The sequence below is a fragment of the Oncorhynchus tshawytscha genome, linkage group LG04, assembly GCF_018296145.1.
Source record: "Oncorhynchus tshawytscha isolate Ot180627B linkage group LG04, Otsh_v2.0, whole genome shotgun sequence".
NCBI lineage: Eukaryota > Metazoa > Chordata > Actinopteri > Salmoniformes > Salmonidae > Oncorhynchus > Oncorhynchus tshawytscha.
The window spans coordinates 43,022,958-43,037,754 of NC_056432.1; the positions used below are offsets into that span (position 1 = coordinate 43,022,958).

Consider the following 14,797-nt stretch of genomic DNA (forward strand, 5'->3'; position numbering starts at 1 on the left):
AGTGAACAAAATCAAATAATCTCGAGGTTTTAGCACCTAAAGTACTTCTCTAAACTCCTCCAGTGGTTGATGACACAAGCTCAACGGTTTTATCTGGTGCTGTGACTAAGGCTACATCCCAAATGGCACACTATTCCCTTTATAGTGTACTACTTTTGACCAGGGCCCATATGGCTCTGGTCAAAAGTAGTGCACTCACTGTATAGGGAATAGGGTGCCATTTGGGATGCACCCTCAAGTCAGAAGGGAGGGATAGAAGAAACAAGCTGTGTGTGTTTATCAATCTCCCATAGTGGACATAATCACAGGACACATGCCATGCCATGCTAGCATGATGCTGGATGTGTGTCCCAAATGATACCCTATTCCCTACATAGTGCACTACTTTTAAGCAGAGTCCTATGGGCCCTAGTCAAAAGTAATGCACTATATAGGGAGTCGGGTGCCATTTGGGATGCATCCTGGGACTTACTGGGCGTTGGTAGAGTCCATACTGTACTCCTCCTGATACCTATAGGCACAGCACACATGGACATAGATAGGGAGATGTTAAGAGGAGAAAAGGAGGAAAGGAAGAGAGGGAGGGATGGGGGGCAGGGCATGCTTTTATAGAGGACACGTAACAACAGAAAGACAAAAGGGTCTCAGAGTAGAAGTGCTGATCTATTAGCAGGTGCCATGATTTACAAAAATGAAAAACTGATCCTAGATCAGGATTACACATTAGGATTGACAGGGATTCTCGGATACAATGCTTTGATTGGTTTAAGAACAGACGGGAGACTCTCATTGCAAACCACAGGAGACTACAGGACAGCAGGAAGGAAACCCACTGGGTCAATCGCAATGGCTTCAGCATTCACATGATGACAAATTGGACAGATTATATTTTGTTCTGTAGCAGGTTGAATGAATATATCATTGGGACATTGAGCCGAGCGGTGCCATGGACACATTAATAACGTATGGTGACAGCAAACAGAGAAGAGATAATGTTGAGGATCAAAGGCTCAATGTCAAACATGGAGGATATGAGAATAGTCATGGAGGATATAAGAAAAGTGAGTCAATTAAATAAGAATTTGTTCTTAACTGACTTGCCTAGTTAAATAAAGGTTACGTTTAAAAAATAAAATAATCGGAATGAAATCATATGGAACAGATTTGTATAAAATGACTGTACCATACTTTATACTGATACAATATGGTAACTAAAGGTATAGACTTCCTGAAGTTTGCGAATGAGAATCTTAGTTATAAGAATCAACAGCTTATAGAGACCTTGGGGAGAGACCATTACTTTACTTACAATGTACTTTTGATCAAACATAGTCATAAAAATAAATTCATATAGACAGATTGAGTTCTTATTAGGAGGGGCACGGTAATTCCCTAGATATCGCACCTGACAAATGAAAAAGATAGAATCGGATAAATACCTTTTATGGATTTGTCACTTCCTATACTTTGTAGATGGATAAAAATATTCGATTTTTATTTTGGAACCCGTACCTGACCAAGCATTTTCTCAAGTGACACTTAAAATAGGCCTACTACACTACCGTTCAAAAGTTTGGGGTCACTTAGAAATGTCCTTGTTTTTTAAAGAAAAGCACATTTTTTTGTCCATTAAAATAACAACACATTGATCAGAAACACAGTGTAGACATTGTTAATGTTGTAAATCCCTATTGTAGCTGGAAACGGATGCTTTTTATGGAATATCTACATTATCAGCAACCATCACTCCTGTGTTCCAATGGCACGTTGTGTTAGCTAATCCAAGTTTATCATTTGTAAAGGCTAATTGATCATTAGAATATCCTTTTGTAATTATGTTAGCACAGCTGAAAACTTTTGTGCTGATTAAAGAAGCAATACAACTGGCCTTCTTTAGACTCGATGAGTATCTGGAGCAAACACTAGTCTCAGCGTCAACAGTGAAGAGGTGACTCCGAGATGCTGGCCTTCTAGGCAGAGTTCCTCTATCCAGTGTCTGTGTTCTTTTTTCCATCTTAATCTTTTCTTTTTATTGTCCAGTCTGAGATATGGCTTTTTCTTTGTAACTCTGCCTAGAAGGCCAGCATCCTGGAGTTGCCTCTTCACTGTTGATGTTGAGACTGGTGTTTTGCAGGAACTATTTAATGAAGCTGCCAGTTGAGGACTTGTGAGGTTTCTCAAACTAGACACTCTAATGTACTTGTCCTCTTGCTCAGTTGTGCACCGGGGCCTCCCACTCCTCTTTCTATTCTGGTTAGAGACAGTTTGCCCTGTTCTGTGAAGGTAGTAGTACACAGCGTTGTACGAGATCTTCAGTTTCTTGGCAATTTCTCGCATGGAATAGTCGTAATTTCTCAGAACAAGAATAGACTGACGAGTTTCAGAAGAAAGTGATATGTTTCTGGCCATTTTGAGCCTGTAATCAAACCCACAAATGCTGATGCTCCGGATACTCAACTAGTCTAAAGAAGGCCAGTTTTATTGCTTCTTTAATGAGCACAAAAGTTTTCAGCTGTGCTAACAATTACAAAAGGGTTTTCTAATGATCAATTAACCTTTTAAAATGATCAACTTGGATTAGCTAACACAAGGAGTGATGGTTGCTGATAATGGGCCTCTGTACGCCTATGTAGATATTCCAATAAAATTAGCCGTTTCCAGCTACAATAGTCATTTACAACATTAACAATGTCTACACTGTATTTCCAATCAATTTGATGTTATTTTAATGGACAAAAAAATTGCTTTTCTTTCCAAAACAAGGATATTTCTAAGTGACATCAAACTTTTTAACGGTATTGTACATCAGGGGCAGATTACAATGTTGTCCAGTCCACAAACTTTTGAGCTAAACCTAAATCCCTAAACTCAACTACATTCAGGTCACTCTTTGTGGATGAAGAGAATAGTGTGTCGTGCATCAGAAATCAGGAAGTAGTCAGGACCCTGGAGAGGTCCAGTAACCACTTAGGTGTGAACAGAGACGTTTTATCCACACTACTCTAAACTGGAACTCATCACCTATTGAGTCTCTTAGGCGAATACTTTTGACTGCCAAATAAAATAACCTATTTTAGTATTCAGCCTGTCCCTGACATCGTTGTACACTGCAACATTTTTAGAAGCAATTTATTTGGACAGTCTTCAACAGATGATCTACACAGGTGTTTCTCAACTGCAGTCCCCTTCTAACCTTTTTTTGTTCAGGCCCCGCACAAGCACCCCTGATTCAACCAATCAAGGGTTTGATGATTAGCTGGAGAATATACATTTGCAACCTTGGGGAACTTGACAAACTTGACACTGATATACAGTATAGATGTTCAACTAATCAATCAATCATTTTCACACTGTCTGTTTGATTTATTAAGTGTCAGTTGACATTTAAAGAGCGACTGCCTTTAAAAAACAACAAATCCCTTTGAAAATGGCCTATGTGGCATCGATTCAAGTCAGAAACAGTTATTCTAGTGTCAGAATTGACTACAACGTGTAAATAGGATCATTTTGGTCATAAAGTCAGTCTTTTCTAAAATGGAGTTTGGAACATCTGTACGTCACAACAGGGTAAATGAAAGTTCGGTTTTGGTTTGACGATGTCCATTTGCTCACTATCATGGGGTAAACAGCTATGGTGATGGCTCTCTATCCAATAGCATAGCAAGTGAGACAGACCTGAGCTGCCCAGCAGCACCGACTAAGACAACACATCGCACATTTTCTTTTACATGAGAAATACTGCACCAAACACCTAGATATAGAAATGCGCAACTAAAACGTCCTCTGCAAAAACATCAAAATTAATTACAGATTTCTTGAGTTATCTTAGATTCATTCGGGTTATGTTGAGGACGTGAAATAGACTTCTGCATCTACAGTGTGTCATGGGGGACAAACATCATTAACGAAATGCGGAATCGGTCAGGACACACATCTCAAAGGCTGAAATGTCATTTTTCTAATTAGGAAAAATAAAAACATGTGCCAATCAGCGTGTTCAGTGGCTCTTTAATACAAATCCAACTGAAAGTCTGTTGATAGTCTGAGCCTTTCTAAGGTATACAGCATATGTAGAGGTCGGGACAATCCAAATACAAGTGAGACTGGTGTCTCCATGGCAATGAACAGAGTGGTTTTGTCAACATCTCTCTTGGTGAGTGTCGGTCTGTTTGATGGCTGTAGTTGAGCGCTGTGAAATGAACAATAAAGATGGTATCTAATTATAAAGCACTTATCTGGTACTCAAGCAGTAGGCCATACACAGCTGTTCATCCTCTAATCAGCTCTGTTGATGACATATCTACTGCTACATCACCAACACTCGGTCTCTGCCTCTGGTATCAGAGGCATCACAGGCCCACTGGAGGAGCCTGCAAGTCCCTGTTGTCTTGGTAATCATGCAGGTGAGGTAGTGCATCATAAACACTGTCACATTCTGTTTAGCCCCTGAGGCATGCAATGCAGGAACAAATTGATTCTCACCTCACTTTGACAGTAGATCCAGCAAACCAATTTATATAAAAAAACAGCAACTGCTAGTGCTAAACCAGTGCTAAACACTGCATGTATTAGTGAATTAATGCAGATCCATGCTGCTGACACTGGCTGAATCCTCTGTCACTTGTTCCCTCAAGGACCTATTGAAATGTTTTGGGGCCACATGAATCTCTGCAGTAATTTAGAGGGATGCTGGAACTTGTAGTTTTGATTCCGTTTCCCAAAAGTGGAAGCTTGCCAGCAGGGCATTTAACGACACCCATCCTGAAGTCACACCTGCCTCTGCCAACACCTCTGGGGAATTACTCTGTCCTTATAATCCAAAGGGACAAACAGTGACTTAAACATGTAAGGCATTTGCATTTAGTGTTTGTAAGGATGCACACGCATGCACAGACATATACACCCTCCTGAATGTTAATGGCAGCTTTTAGCTCCACTCGAAAAAGTAGGGATTGTGGGTAGGAACTCACAACGTACCAATCACGACAACGCTTCCATAGGGGCTACTTCGCTTTTCAAGTCAACTGATGAGCAACTGCTTCTGCTCCAGAACACAGCTTTAATGATAACAATTGTGACATAATTTGCCATGGGGACCACGTTAAAGGATGACTGTACTCTCTGATTTGGCCTCGTTTTGAAGATTGCTGATTGAGAAATGCTAGTGGACATTGAATTAAACCAAACAAGAGTTGTCTTGGGGGTGTAGTTTGATGTGGGTGTTTTATGTTTGCATACACTGGCTGAGACTGTTGTTTGCCCCCCGAGTCACCATAGTAACAACATAGGCAATTCCTTAAAATAGTCCAAAATAATTTAGGATAAATCAAGACATCTGTCATTAATTTAGACGTTTTTGCCAATGAGGTCTTAGTCACGCAATTTTTACATCTAGCTAAGGTGTTTGGTGCAGTATTTCTCAGGAAAAAAAATGGCATAAAAACTAGTCAGCGCAGTGCATACAGTCTATCGAGTCGGGAAGGTATGGTTGCGCGCTCAGGACTGATTTTTGAGAACATTAACATGTATGCAACTTCGTCATCTGCAAACTGTCAAGCTATCGTAAATAAAGCATAAGTTACACGCTGTCTATCAGTGCTCAAAATCACTTGCTAGCTAGCTAAATGTCAACTCTGTTTGTCAATTAAGCTAGCAAGTAACGTTAGTAGCTAGCATGCTTCGGTGCATTTTAGTTTTTTGTAACTGTCTCACTATCTATTACCAGAGTGTTCGTCTGTCTTGTGGTGTCTAATAGGGAGTCATGTTAAAAAAAAAACAGGGTTTTGGATTATAGACAAATTGTAGTTGGGATACAAGTGCAAACTGATCATCTCAATTCTCATTTTGCACCAAAAAGTGGCAGACTCGAGTGATTGACACTATCAAACACATCAGCAAATGACCACGCTTAGAACCAAGGGTTATTTCAACATAGCCTTGGCGACGTGTTGTCTTATTTAAAGAAGTCTGAGGCGCTGTGTAATGTGCAGGTCTGTCTGACTTCTTGGAGGTATTGGCTGCTATGTTTGGATGGAGTGTGCAGCACAGCTACTTCTCTCGTGTTAGTGGGCACTGGGCAAGTGGGCACGATCGTAATCCATACTCAACCCTCCAGTAAATAGTGACAAACTCACTTAGAAAAATCAGCTTTGGACGAGACTGGAATTATCCTATTTACACTTTGTAGTCAATTTTGACACTAGAATTAATGTTTCTGACTCATATCGATGCCACATAGGCCGTTTAAAAGCAGAGAAGTTGATTCTAAGGGGCAGCTGACTTTTAAAACTGCTCATTAAGCCAGAGTTGCTAAAAGGAAAGGAAATCATAACTGAACAGTTATATTAAGATGGCTAGACGTAAGCACAAACACAACCCAAGTTATGGAGATTTCAGATGCACTTCCCTTTATACAGTGAGCTCCAATAGTATTGGGACAGTGACCACTTTGTTGTTGTTTTGACTGTGTACTCCAGCATTTTGGGATTTGAAATGATACAACAACTGTGAGGTTAAAGTGCAGACTGTCAGCTTTAATTTGAGGGTATTTTCATCCATATCGAGTGAACCGTTTGGAACAAATTCATTTATATGTATATTAAAGTAGTAAAAAGTGAAGTATTTGGTCCATATGCATAGGATGCAATGGCTACATCAAGCTTGTGACTCTACAAATGTGTTTGATGCATTTGCTGTTTGTTTTGGTTGTGTTCCAGATTATTTTGTGCCCCATAGAAATTAATGGTAAATAATGTATTGTGTCATTTTGGAGTAACTTTGATTGTAAATAAGAATATAATATGTTTCTAAACACTTCTACATTTAATATTGATGCTACCATGATTACGGATACTCCTGAATTAATCGTGAACAATGATGAGTGAGAAAGTTACAGATGCACAAATATCATATCCCCATGATATGCTAACCTCTCACAATTACAATAACAGGGGAGGTTAGCATTTTAGGGGATTGATATTTGTGCATCTATAACTTTGTATATGTGAATTTGTCCCACTACTTTTGTTCACCTAATATGGGGGGACTATGTTCCAAAACTGCTGTACTTTCTAAACGATTCATCCGATATGGATTAAAATACCCTCAAATTAAAGCTGATAGTCTAGTCTGCACTTTAACCTCATAGTCACTATAATTTCAAGTTTTGGAGTACAGAGCCAAAACATCAACAGTAACACCTGCTATGAGTATACTGAAGCTAATGGAGTGTGTGTTAACTTCTAAGATCTTGATGATTAAGTAGTACGCTAATTAGGGCACAGTTAAAGGTGCAACCAACATTTCTATTAAATTGAGTAAATAGCCAATATAAGCACAAATATAGAGTAATGGATTAGAGATGGATTGATAAGAAGACATCCCAGAAGGGATCATGGATAATAACTTGGTTCATGCTCTCCCTCCCACTAAAGGAATAAAAATACAGCATTGAGTCCAATCAACTAACAAGCTCCTGTATTTTAACTAGGTAACCCCTTGGAAAGGTGCTCTTGGATTTATTAAAAAGGTGCGCTTGAGGCCTCCTGGGTGGCGTAGTGGTTAAGGGCGCTGTACTGCAGCTGTGCTACCAGAGACTCTGGGTTCGCGCCCAAGCTCTGTCGTAACCGGCCGCGACCGGGAGGTCCGTGGGGCGTCGTCCGGGTTAGGGAGGGGTTGGCCGGTAGGGATATCCTTGTCTCATCGCGCACTAGCGACTCCTGTGGTGGGCCGGGCGCAGTGCACGCTAGCCAAGGTTGCCACAGTGTTTCCTCCGACACATTGGTGCGGCTGGCTTTCAGGTTGGATGTGCGCTGTGTTAAGAAGCAGTGCGGCTTGGTTGGGTTGTATCGGAGGACGCATGATTTTCTCTCCCAAGCCCGTACGGGAGTTGTGGCGATGAGACAACATAGTAGCTACTAAACAATTGGATACCACGAAATTGGGGAGAAAACAGGGTAAAATGTAAAAAAGTGCGCTTGAGTTATGGGGATATCATTTGCATTTACAAAAAAGAAAAATAATCTGCCATCTGTACTAATAGATACTAACTGGCACAACATACAGTGTGTGAATGACGATAGTAGTTGAACAACAGCTACAGATACTACATTGAACAACAGCTGAATAGGAGAAGCCTATACATAATCAATTATTGTGGGACAGGCGGCTTAAGAGAGGATTGCTGAGGTTGTAAGAGATTAAACTAAGGCAGAGAACTAACAAAGAGAACATTGCGTTGTCTTTTCAAGCACAGCACTCTCCTCATTTCAATTAGAAAAGCAGCAGCCTCGGCCTGCAGAGCAACAAATCCCCCTGCAATCCGTCATCAGCATCCTCCATTCCCTAGACAAAAGTTGTTATTACTGTTGAGGTCAAGCCATTCCTTTTTGTCATTTAGCAGACCCGTAGCAATTAAGGTTAAGTGCCTTACTCAAGGGCACATTTACACATTTTTCACCCAGTCAGCTCGGAGATTCGAACCATAGTATAGTATTTAGTACAGTATTTTTTCATGTGGGAATGGGTGAGTTGGTGTGAAGATAAAGACCTAATGATGAGGATCGCGGAGGATTCTGGAGAGTGAATTCAGCTAAAGTATTACGTTTTTCTATACCTATAGCTTTGTAAGAGTGCACACAATTGATCTTTTCATGATCTGTATCAAAGCTGAGTAACATCTATAGCAGCGTTTCCCAAACTCAAACATTTAGTTTTTTGCCCATCTTCAAGCTTGAATTATTTGAGTCAGATGTGTAGTGCTAGGGTAAAAACCTAATCATGCACCCTTTGCGGTCTATATGGATACATGGATACAGTTGCAAAAAAATATTTTGGTTTCACAACATTAAGGGACAGACTCTGGAAGCATAGAACATAGCATATTCCCATAACCATTATATAAATGATGATTTATCCCTCATGTATCAAACCTGAGTAACATCTCAATGGATTCTATAGGGATAGAGATGCACACAATTAATCTATCTTTTTAATTTCATGATATAAGGTACATGCTTTGGAAGCGAGTACTATTAATCCTATAATCCCATAATCATAATAGTCCCATAATCAGAATATTGTACACATATTTTACAGTATAAAAGAACAAGATCTTACAGTATCAACTTCCTGTATCCTTGGAAAGAAAACTACTATATTAGTTTACTGTAAGTCTTGGTTACACTGTTTGTTTACATCCTACATCCTTCCGACCAGCTGTTGGTATGAATGTACCGTGAAGAATCCTAGCACGGCACTGAGGGGGTTCCTAGGCATTTAAATAATGCCGTAATGAATAACTAAACAGTGAGGAGTGTGGAGGAATGGAGCGGTGGGTCAATGGAGATGGGTCATATTATGGATTCTCACTCCTTCCTTCCATCTCTTCTTACTTCCATCCTCTCTGGAGCTGAACACAGCATGTAGAGGACAGGTCTCACGCTGGTCATGTTTCATTGCCTTCCCATGGAGAACTCTGACTGACTGACTGGCAGCATCCTTTCTGTCCGAGGAAGGAAGTTAGTTAAAAGTGATGGGAAGTGGGAATTTTTTTACAGTCACAGATACAGTAATATAACGTTTTTATACTATAAAATGTTTTTCACACAATACATGGACATGTAAAATATAACTGTCAAATGAATTGATATGGACACTATTATGCAAATGAGAGCCTCGACATGGATGTTGATTAAAGGCAGCCCCCCCGCACCTCTCTGATTCAGAGGGGTTGGGTTAAATGCGGAAGACACATTTCAGTTGAATGCATTCAGTTGTACAACTGACTAGGTATCCCCCTTTCCCTTTCAATTTCATGCAAGATCAATGCATGAAAGATCAGCACACCAGACTATCTAATGTGAGGTGCTGTTTGACTATCTAATATGATAACGGATATTACTAATGACTCAGACTATCTCTGCTATATTCTACTGAGTTTATCATTCCATGCCGCAGCAGTAAATCAACACTGTAGGCTATTCAGTGAAATCTGTGCTGTTTACTCTCATTCCCACTCCAGTGTATTTAGATCAGTGCACGATGACTCTGAGGCTTTTGTGAGTATATTAAGCTGCATGGGCTTAGAGTCATAACCACCATTATCATAATCATCTGAGGAACACTATCTTGTCCCTGCACGCAAGCACACACACATGAATGCACATACACATGCACAAGCACTAGTGATGCAAGGGTCGACTCATAACCCGCAGTCCCAGCGGTTATATCCGCGTGGATGAAGGGTGGGTGCGTGGCGGGCAGACGGGTTGAATATAGAGAAAACAATGCATTAAAAATCCAGAAATGTATCGTTCTTGCGCAATTCATATCGATGGGCTATATTGAAGGTTTTCATTAGGCCTTAAATGTATTTGCTGCACGAGAGAAACGGAGATGAAAGAGGAAAGAGAAAACAAACTTTATCACTGTCAACTAGATTCAAGAATTCATTCTATCAATGTTTTATGACTTTTATTATTGTGAGCAAGGGTTTGTGTAGTATTCTAGGGCAACAGGTAATGACAGAAGAGAAGCTGCATCTATCTAATTATAGACAAGTTGACTAACAAATAGCCTACCAAAATGTCAGAAATTATAAGCAGAAACATAGGCGTATGTACAAATGCCTGTCAAAAAATTGTTCCGCCATCTCTGACTGTACAGCGCATTATCTATATTTGCGGGTTAGGGTCGGTGCGGGCCTCAGATTTTCACATATTGTCCGGCAGTTGTGTTATTAGCAATTGCGGGCGGGCGCGGGGGAAACAGCTGACCCGCGCATCACTAGCACGTGGACACACACACGCACACGCACACACACACACACACACACACAGCTCTTTAAACTTCCCAATCATCTCTGTCTCTGAGCCTAAGTCTGACAGCATGGGGAAACAACAACAGGGGATAGAAAGTAGGCAGGGCAGACGGGAGAAGAAGATCTGCAGAGGCCAGGTAGCTTCTACTGTTGAAAATAAATAGAAGAAAGGACCAGAACAGTAGTCTAATGTTTGGAAAAGATTTGGTGAAGTGGTGAAAGAGGATGATATGTATGTTATGTATGATGATTGTGAGGCGCTATACAAATTCGACAGTCACAAGAGGGGGAATTCAAATTGAATCAGCTGTGTTTTGTTAGGGCAAAAAAACTAAATGTACACCCCTTGGGGTCCCGAGGACCGAGTTTGGGAAACCTAATATGATATTAACTCCTGCAGAATTAAGTATTTCTTGCAGTAAAATTACACACCAAATTTACATTTTTAATCAGGAACAGGAGTGGAGAAATATTATTTTATTATAGGATGTTGAGAGAATGAAGGCGCGGCATCCAAGCTGAACTTAAATCTTATAAACAAGCATGTTGAGTCATTTTAACAGCTTTTAATTTCCTTAAAACTGGTCAAACGGATGAAGTTTTGCATGGAAAGGCTTTCTCGTTGTTTTAGAGTTAGGCCTATTGCATTTTCTCTAAACGTCTTTGCTGCGCGAGAGAAGCAGAGATGAAATAGAAAGAGAAAACAAACTTTCCGATGTCAACTGGATTGAAGCATATCTATTTATGACATTATTCTGGTGAGCAAGAATATATTTAGCGTTCTAGTAATAAGAAGAAAAGCTGCATGTATCTAATTATAGTGAGGGTGCAAAGCACCCCACACCATATTTTTATTTAACCAGGCAAGTCAGTTAATTAAGAACACATTCTTATTTACAATGACGGCCTACCGGGGAACAGTGGGTTAACTGCCTTGTTCAGGGGCAGAATGACAGATGTTTACCTTGTTAGCTCCGGGATTCCATGGAGCAACATTTCGGTTACTGGCCCAACACTCTAACCACTACGCTCCTGCAACCCCTAACAAATAGCCTGACTAACAAATAGTCTACATAAATGTTGGAAATTATAAGCAGAAACATAGATATATCTGAAAAGGCCTGTCAAAAAAGAGTTCCACCATCTCTGACCATACAGCGCATTTTCTATATTTGTGGGTTAGGATCGAGTGCGGGCCTCAGATTTTCACGTTAAATCAACAACATGAAGTGCCTGTGGCCCCACAGGACCAGGGTTGCCTACCCCTGCTCTATGGTATACCAGCTACAGTACTTTACTTTAGACTCCAAAAAAAGGGGTAGGCAACCCTGATGCATTTTTGCTGTTGGTGCAGCAGTGGGCCTCTTGAGTTCTGCCTCAGTCTGTATTATTGATGAGAGCTAGTGCCTTTGAAAGAGAAACATATACTGCCTACAGACTATACTGTCTTATTTTCACAGGCAGTAAGGCAGTATACTATGGCCTCAGCAATATTGCATTCGCTTAGACATAATTATTGTTGTAATGGTATACAGAAAACGGTTAACATACGTGTGTCAATGTTTCTGAATAGTTCATGAAGTCAGTGACATTGGAAAATCACAGGTAAGTCGATTCCATTGTGCATAAATGTCAGAACTAAACATTACAGGGATATGCAACTGTTAATGACGTTAAAACTGCTGTAATTAACTGTATTGACTTGGCAGAACTCTCTGCAACTATTGAAAGATTTAACACCCCGCATCAAGCCCAACTTTACCTTTCCCCTCTGGATTTGGCTACACAGCAAAAATACTGTAGCAGACTCAAAACATTGTTTCAAGTTTCTGCCCAACCAACATTCTTAATTGAATTATGCAGTAAAGTGCTAAGAGAAACGGCGAGAAGGGATGAGAATGTTAGAGAGCATTTTAACACTCATACTGATTTTTATTCAGGCAGGCCAATGTAGGCTGCCTGCATATACTCCCCCTTAATGAAACCGTGCAGTCCCATTCAGAGAGAAGCATCTCATGTGACTTGGCTGGGGAGTGAAGGTAAGGCTACTCCACTGTAGTTGCTGATGTGCTCCCGCACACATGTAGCCTAGGCTACACACACACGCACACGCACACACACACACACACACACACACACACACACACACACACACACACACACACACACACACACACACACACACACACACACATATAATCCCCTGTGGTTTGCATTTGAAAGCAGACAGTAACTGAAAGGTTTCTGGTTAGAATTCTCGAATCCCTGAGCCGAGCCGACAGGGCTCTGTCGATGTGCCCTTGAGCAAGGCACTTAACGCTTATTGCTCCTGTAAGTCGCTCTGGTTATTAAGAGCGTCTGCTAATTTACTCAAAAGTAAATGTCTATCGTGGAAATTGAAATCGATTAAATCACTTGAATGAGTAAAATATCAATACAAATGTGTTAATATCCTCCATGCAACCAATAAAGCAATTGTACGGTCTATAAAGAGCCGCAGCATCCTCGGAGTTATGTAAGCGATGCACAGGAATCCAACTGCAGACATAAAGAAAAACCCAGAAAAACCGAAACAGGAGGCTGAGAAAAAATATTATTCACAAGTGGGTGGCACATACAGTGCCAATTTCCGCAAATGTAACAAACAGTGCCATTGCGTGCAGTCAGCTTTGACAATCCGTCATAAATCAGTTTCATAAATCGCGCATAACATGTGTCAATATAGCCTTAACCTATCAACAGACTGGAAAACAGAGATCGCGATTTGTTATTTTCATTTTTGCAAAGGATATAATCGACTAAGGAATGTAGGCTATATATTCGATAGGAATGTATCATTACATAGGTCAATTCATACCCTTTGCCTAAATATAATAATAAATAGCTTATATGGGATACAATTTGACTGCGCTTTGCGCTGCGCGCTTGAAGCACCACACGGGTTTGAGGATGCTGCGGGTTTGATATCGAACTGGTGCTCTTAGTCTGAGACATGCAGAGGCTTCATGCGGGTCAATGTGCGGTACCTTTGCCCAGCATCACTCCCAAAAGAGCCCATCGTTCGTATCGGCTTCGACGGGTTGACCCAAGTCGGCTCCTCCGGTGTTTTCGTCGCCTCGGTCTTGACGTCTGGGTCTATCTCCGAAGGAGATGGCGTGAGTTTAGCGCCTGCCATCGTTCACCCTCTCCCAAGTTACCCCCAGCCGAGAATGACCAATATGTTACCCCTCTGCTGTCAATACCAGCCTATGGAGCGACTGAAATTCAAAACTGCATCCTGAACGCACTTCTGCGGCAATATAGACCGAGGTAGACTTGCTTTCCATTCCTTTCTGCATCACACAATCATGTGAGAAAGTGCTGGGAGCTTATTGTTATTGAGCAGCACTCCATCCTTTGCAGATGTGAGGTCCATTGCATCCCAGCCTCCAGACGTCATCAAACCATTCTACCCAGTAGACGTTTGCCTCTGTTGCTAGTGTAGCTGTACTAATTGTTACATAACTTGCAAGATGTTCAAAGGGGGGTGTAAATCAAAGATTTATTTTGATCACTGCATATTGCCACAGCTGTCATTCTGTGCACCAAAATATGTGTATTAACAGTTTTGTAGTTTAAAGTGTCTTTACCCCATTATGAATTAATAACCTCTATAAGTAACACAAACATTTCCCAGGACATAGACATATCTGATATTTGCAGAAAGATTAAATTATTGTAAGTCCAATTTATAGTAGCTATTACAGTGAAATAATACCATGCTATTGTTTGAGGAGAGTGCACAGTTATGAACTTGAAAAGTTATTAATAAACCAATTAGGCACTTTGGACAGTCTTGATACAAAATTTTTAACAGAAATGCATTGGTCATTGGATCAGTTTAAAACTTTGCATGTACACTGCTGCCATCTAGTGGACAACATCTAAATTGCGCTTGGGCTGGATTAATACATGATGGCCTTTCTCTAGCATTTCAAA

General features: G+C 40.6%; 1 protein-coding gene across 6 annotated transcripts in view; it reads right to left on the reverse strand.

Moving 5' to 3' along the window:
* LOC112248842 (potassium channel subfamily T member 1) overlaps positions 1 to 14,270 on the reverse strand; it is a 78,572-nt gene extending 64,302 nt beyond the window's left edge. For all 6 annotated transcript variants that reach the window (XM_024418190.2, XM_024418187.2, XM_024418189.2 and 3 more), the window contains exons 1-2: positions 13,846 to 14,270; positions 473 to 511 (exon numbers count right to left, since the gene is read on the reverse strand). In XM_024418190.2, the coding sequence (XP_024273958.1) occupies positions 473 to 511; positions 13,846 to 13,994 (188 nt within the window). In that variant the 5' untranslated portion in view covers positions 13,995 to 14,270. The remainder of the gene's footprint in view (positions 1 to 472; positions 512 to 13,845) is intronic.
* Positions 14,271 to 14,797: the final 527 nt, after the last annotated feature.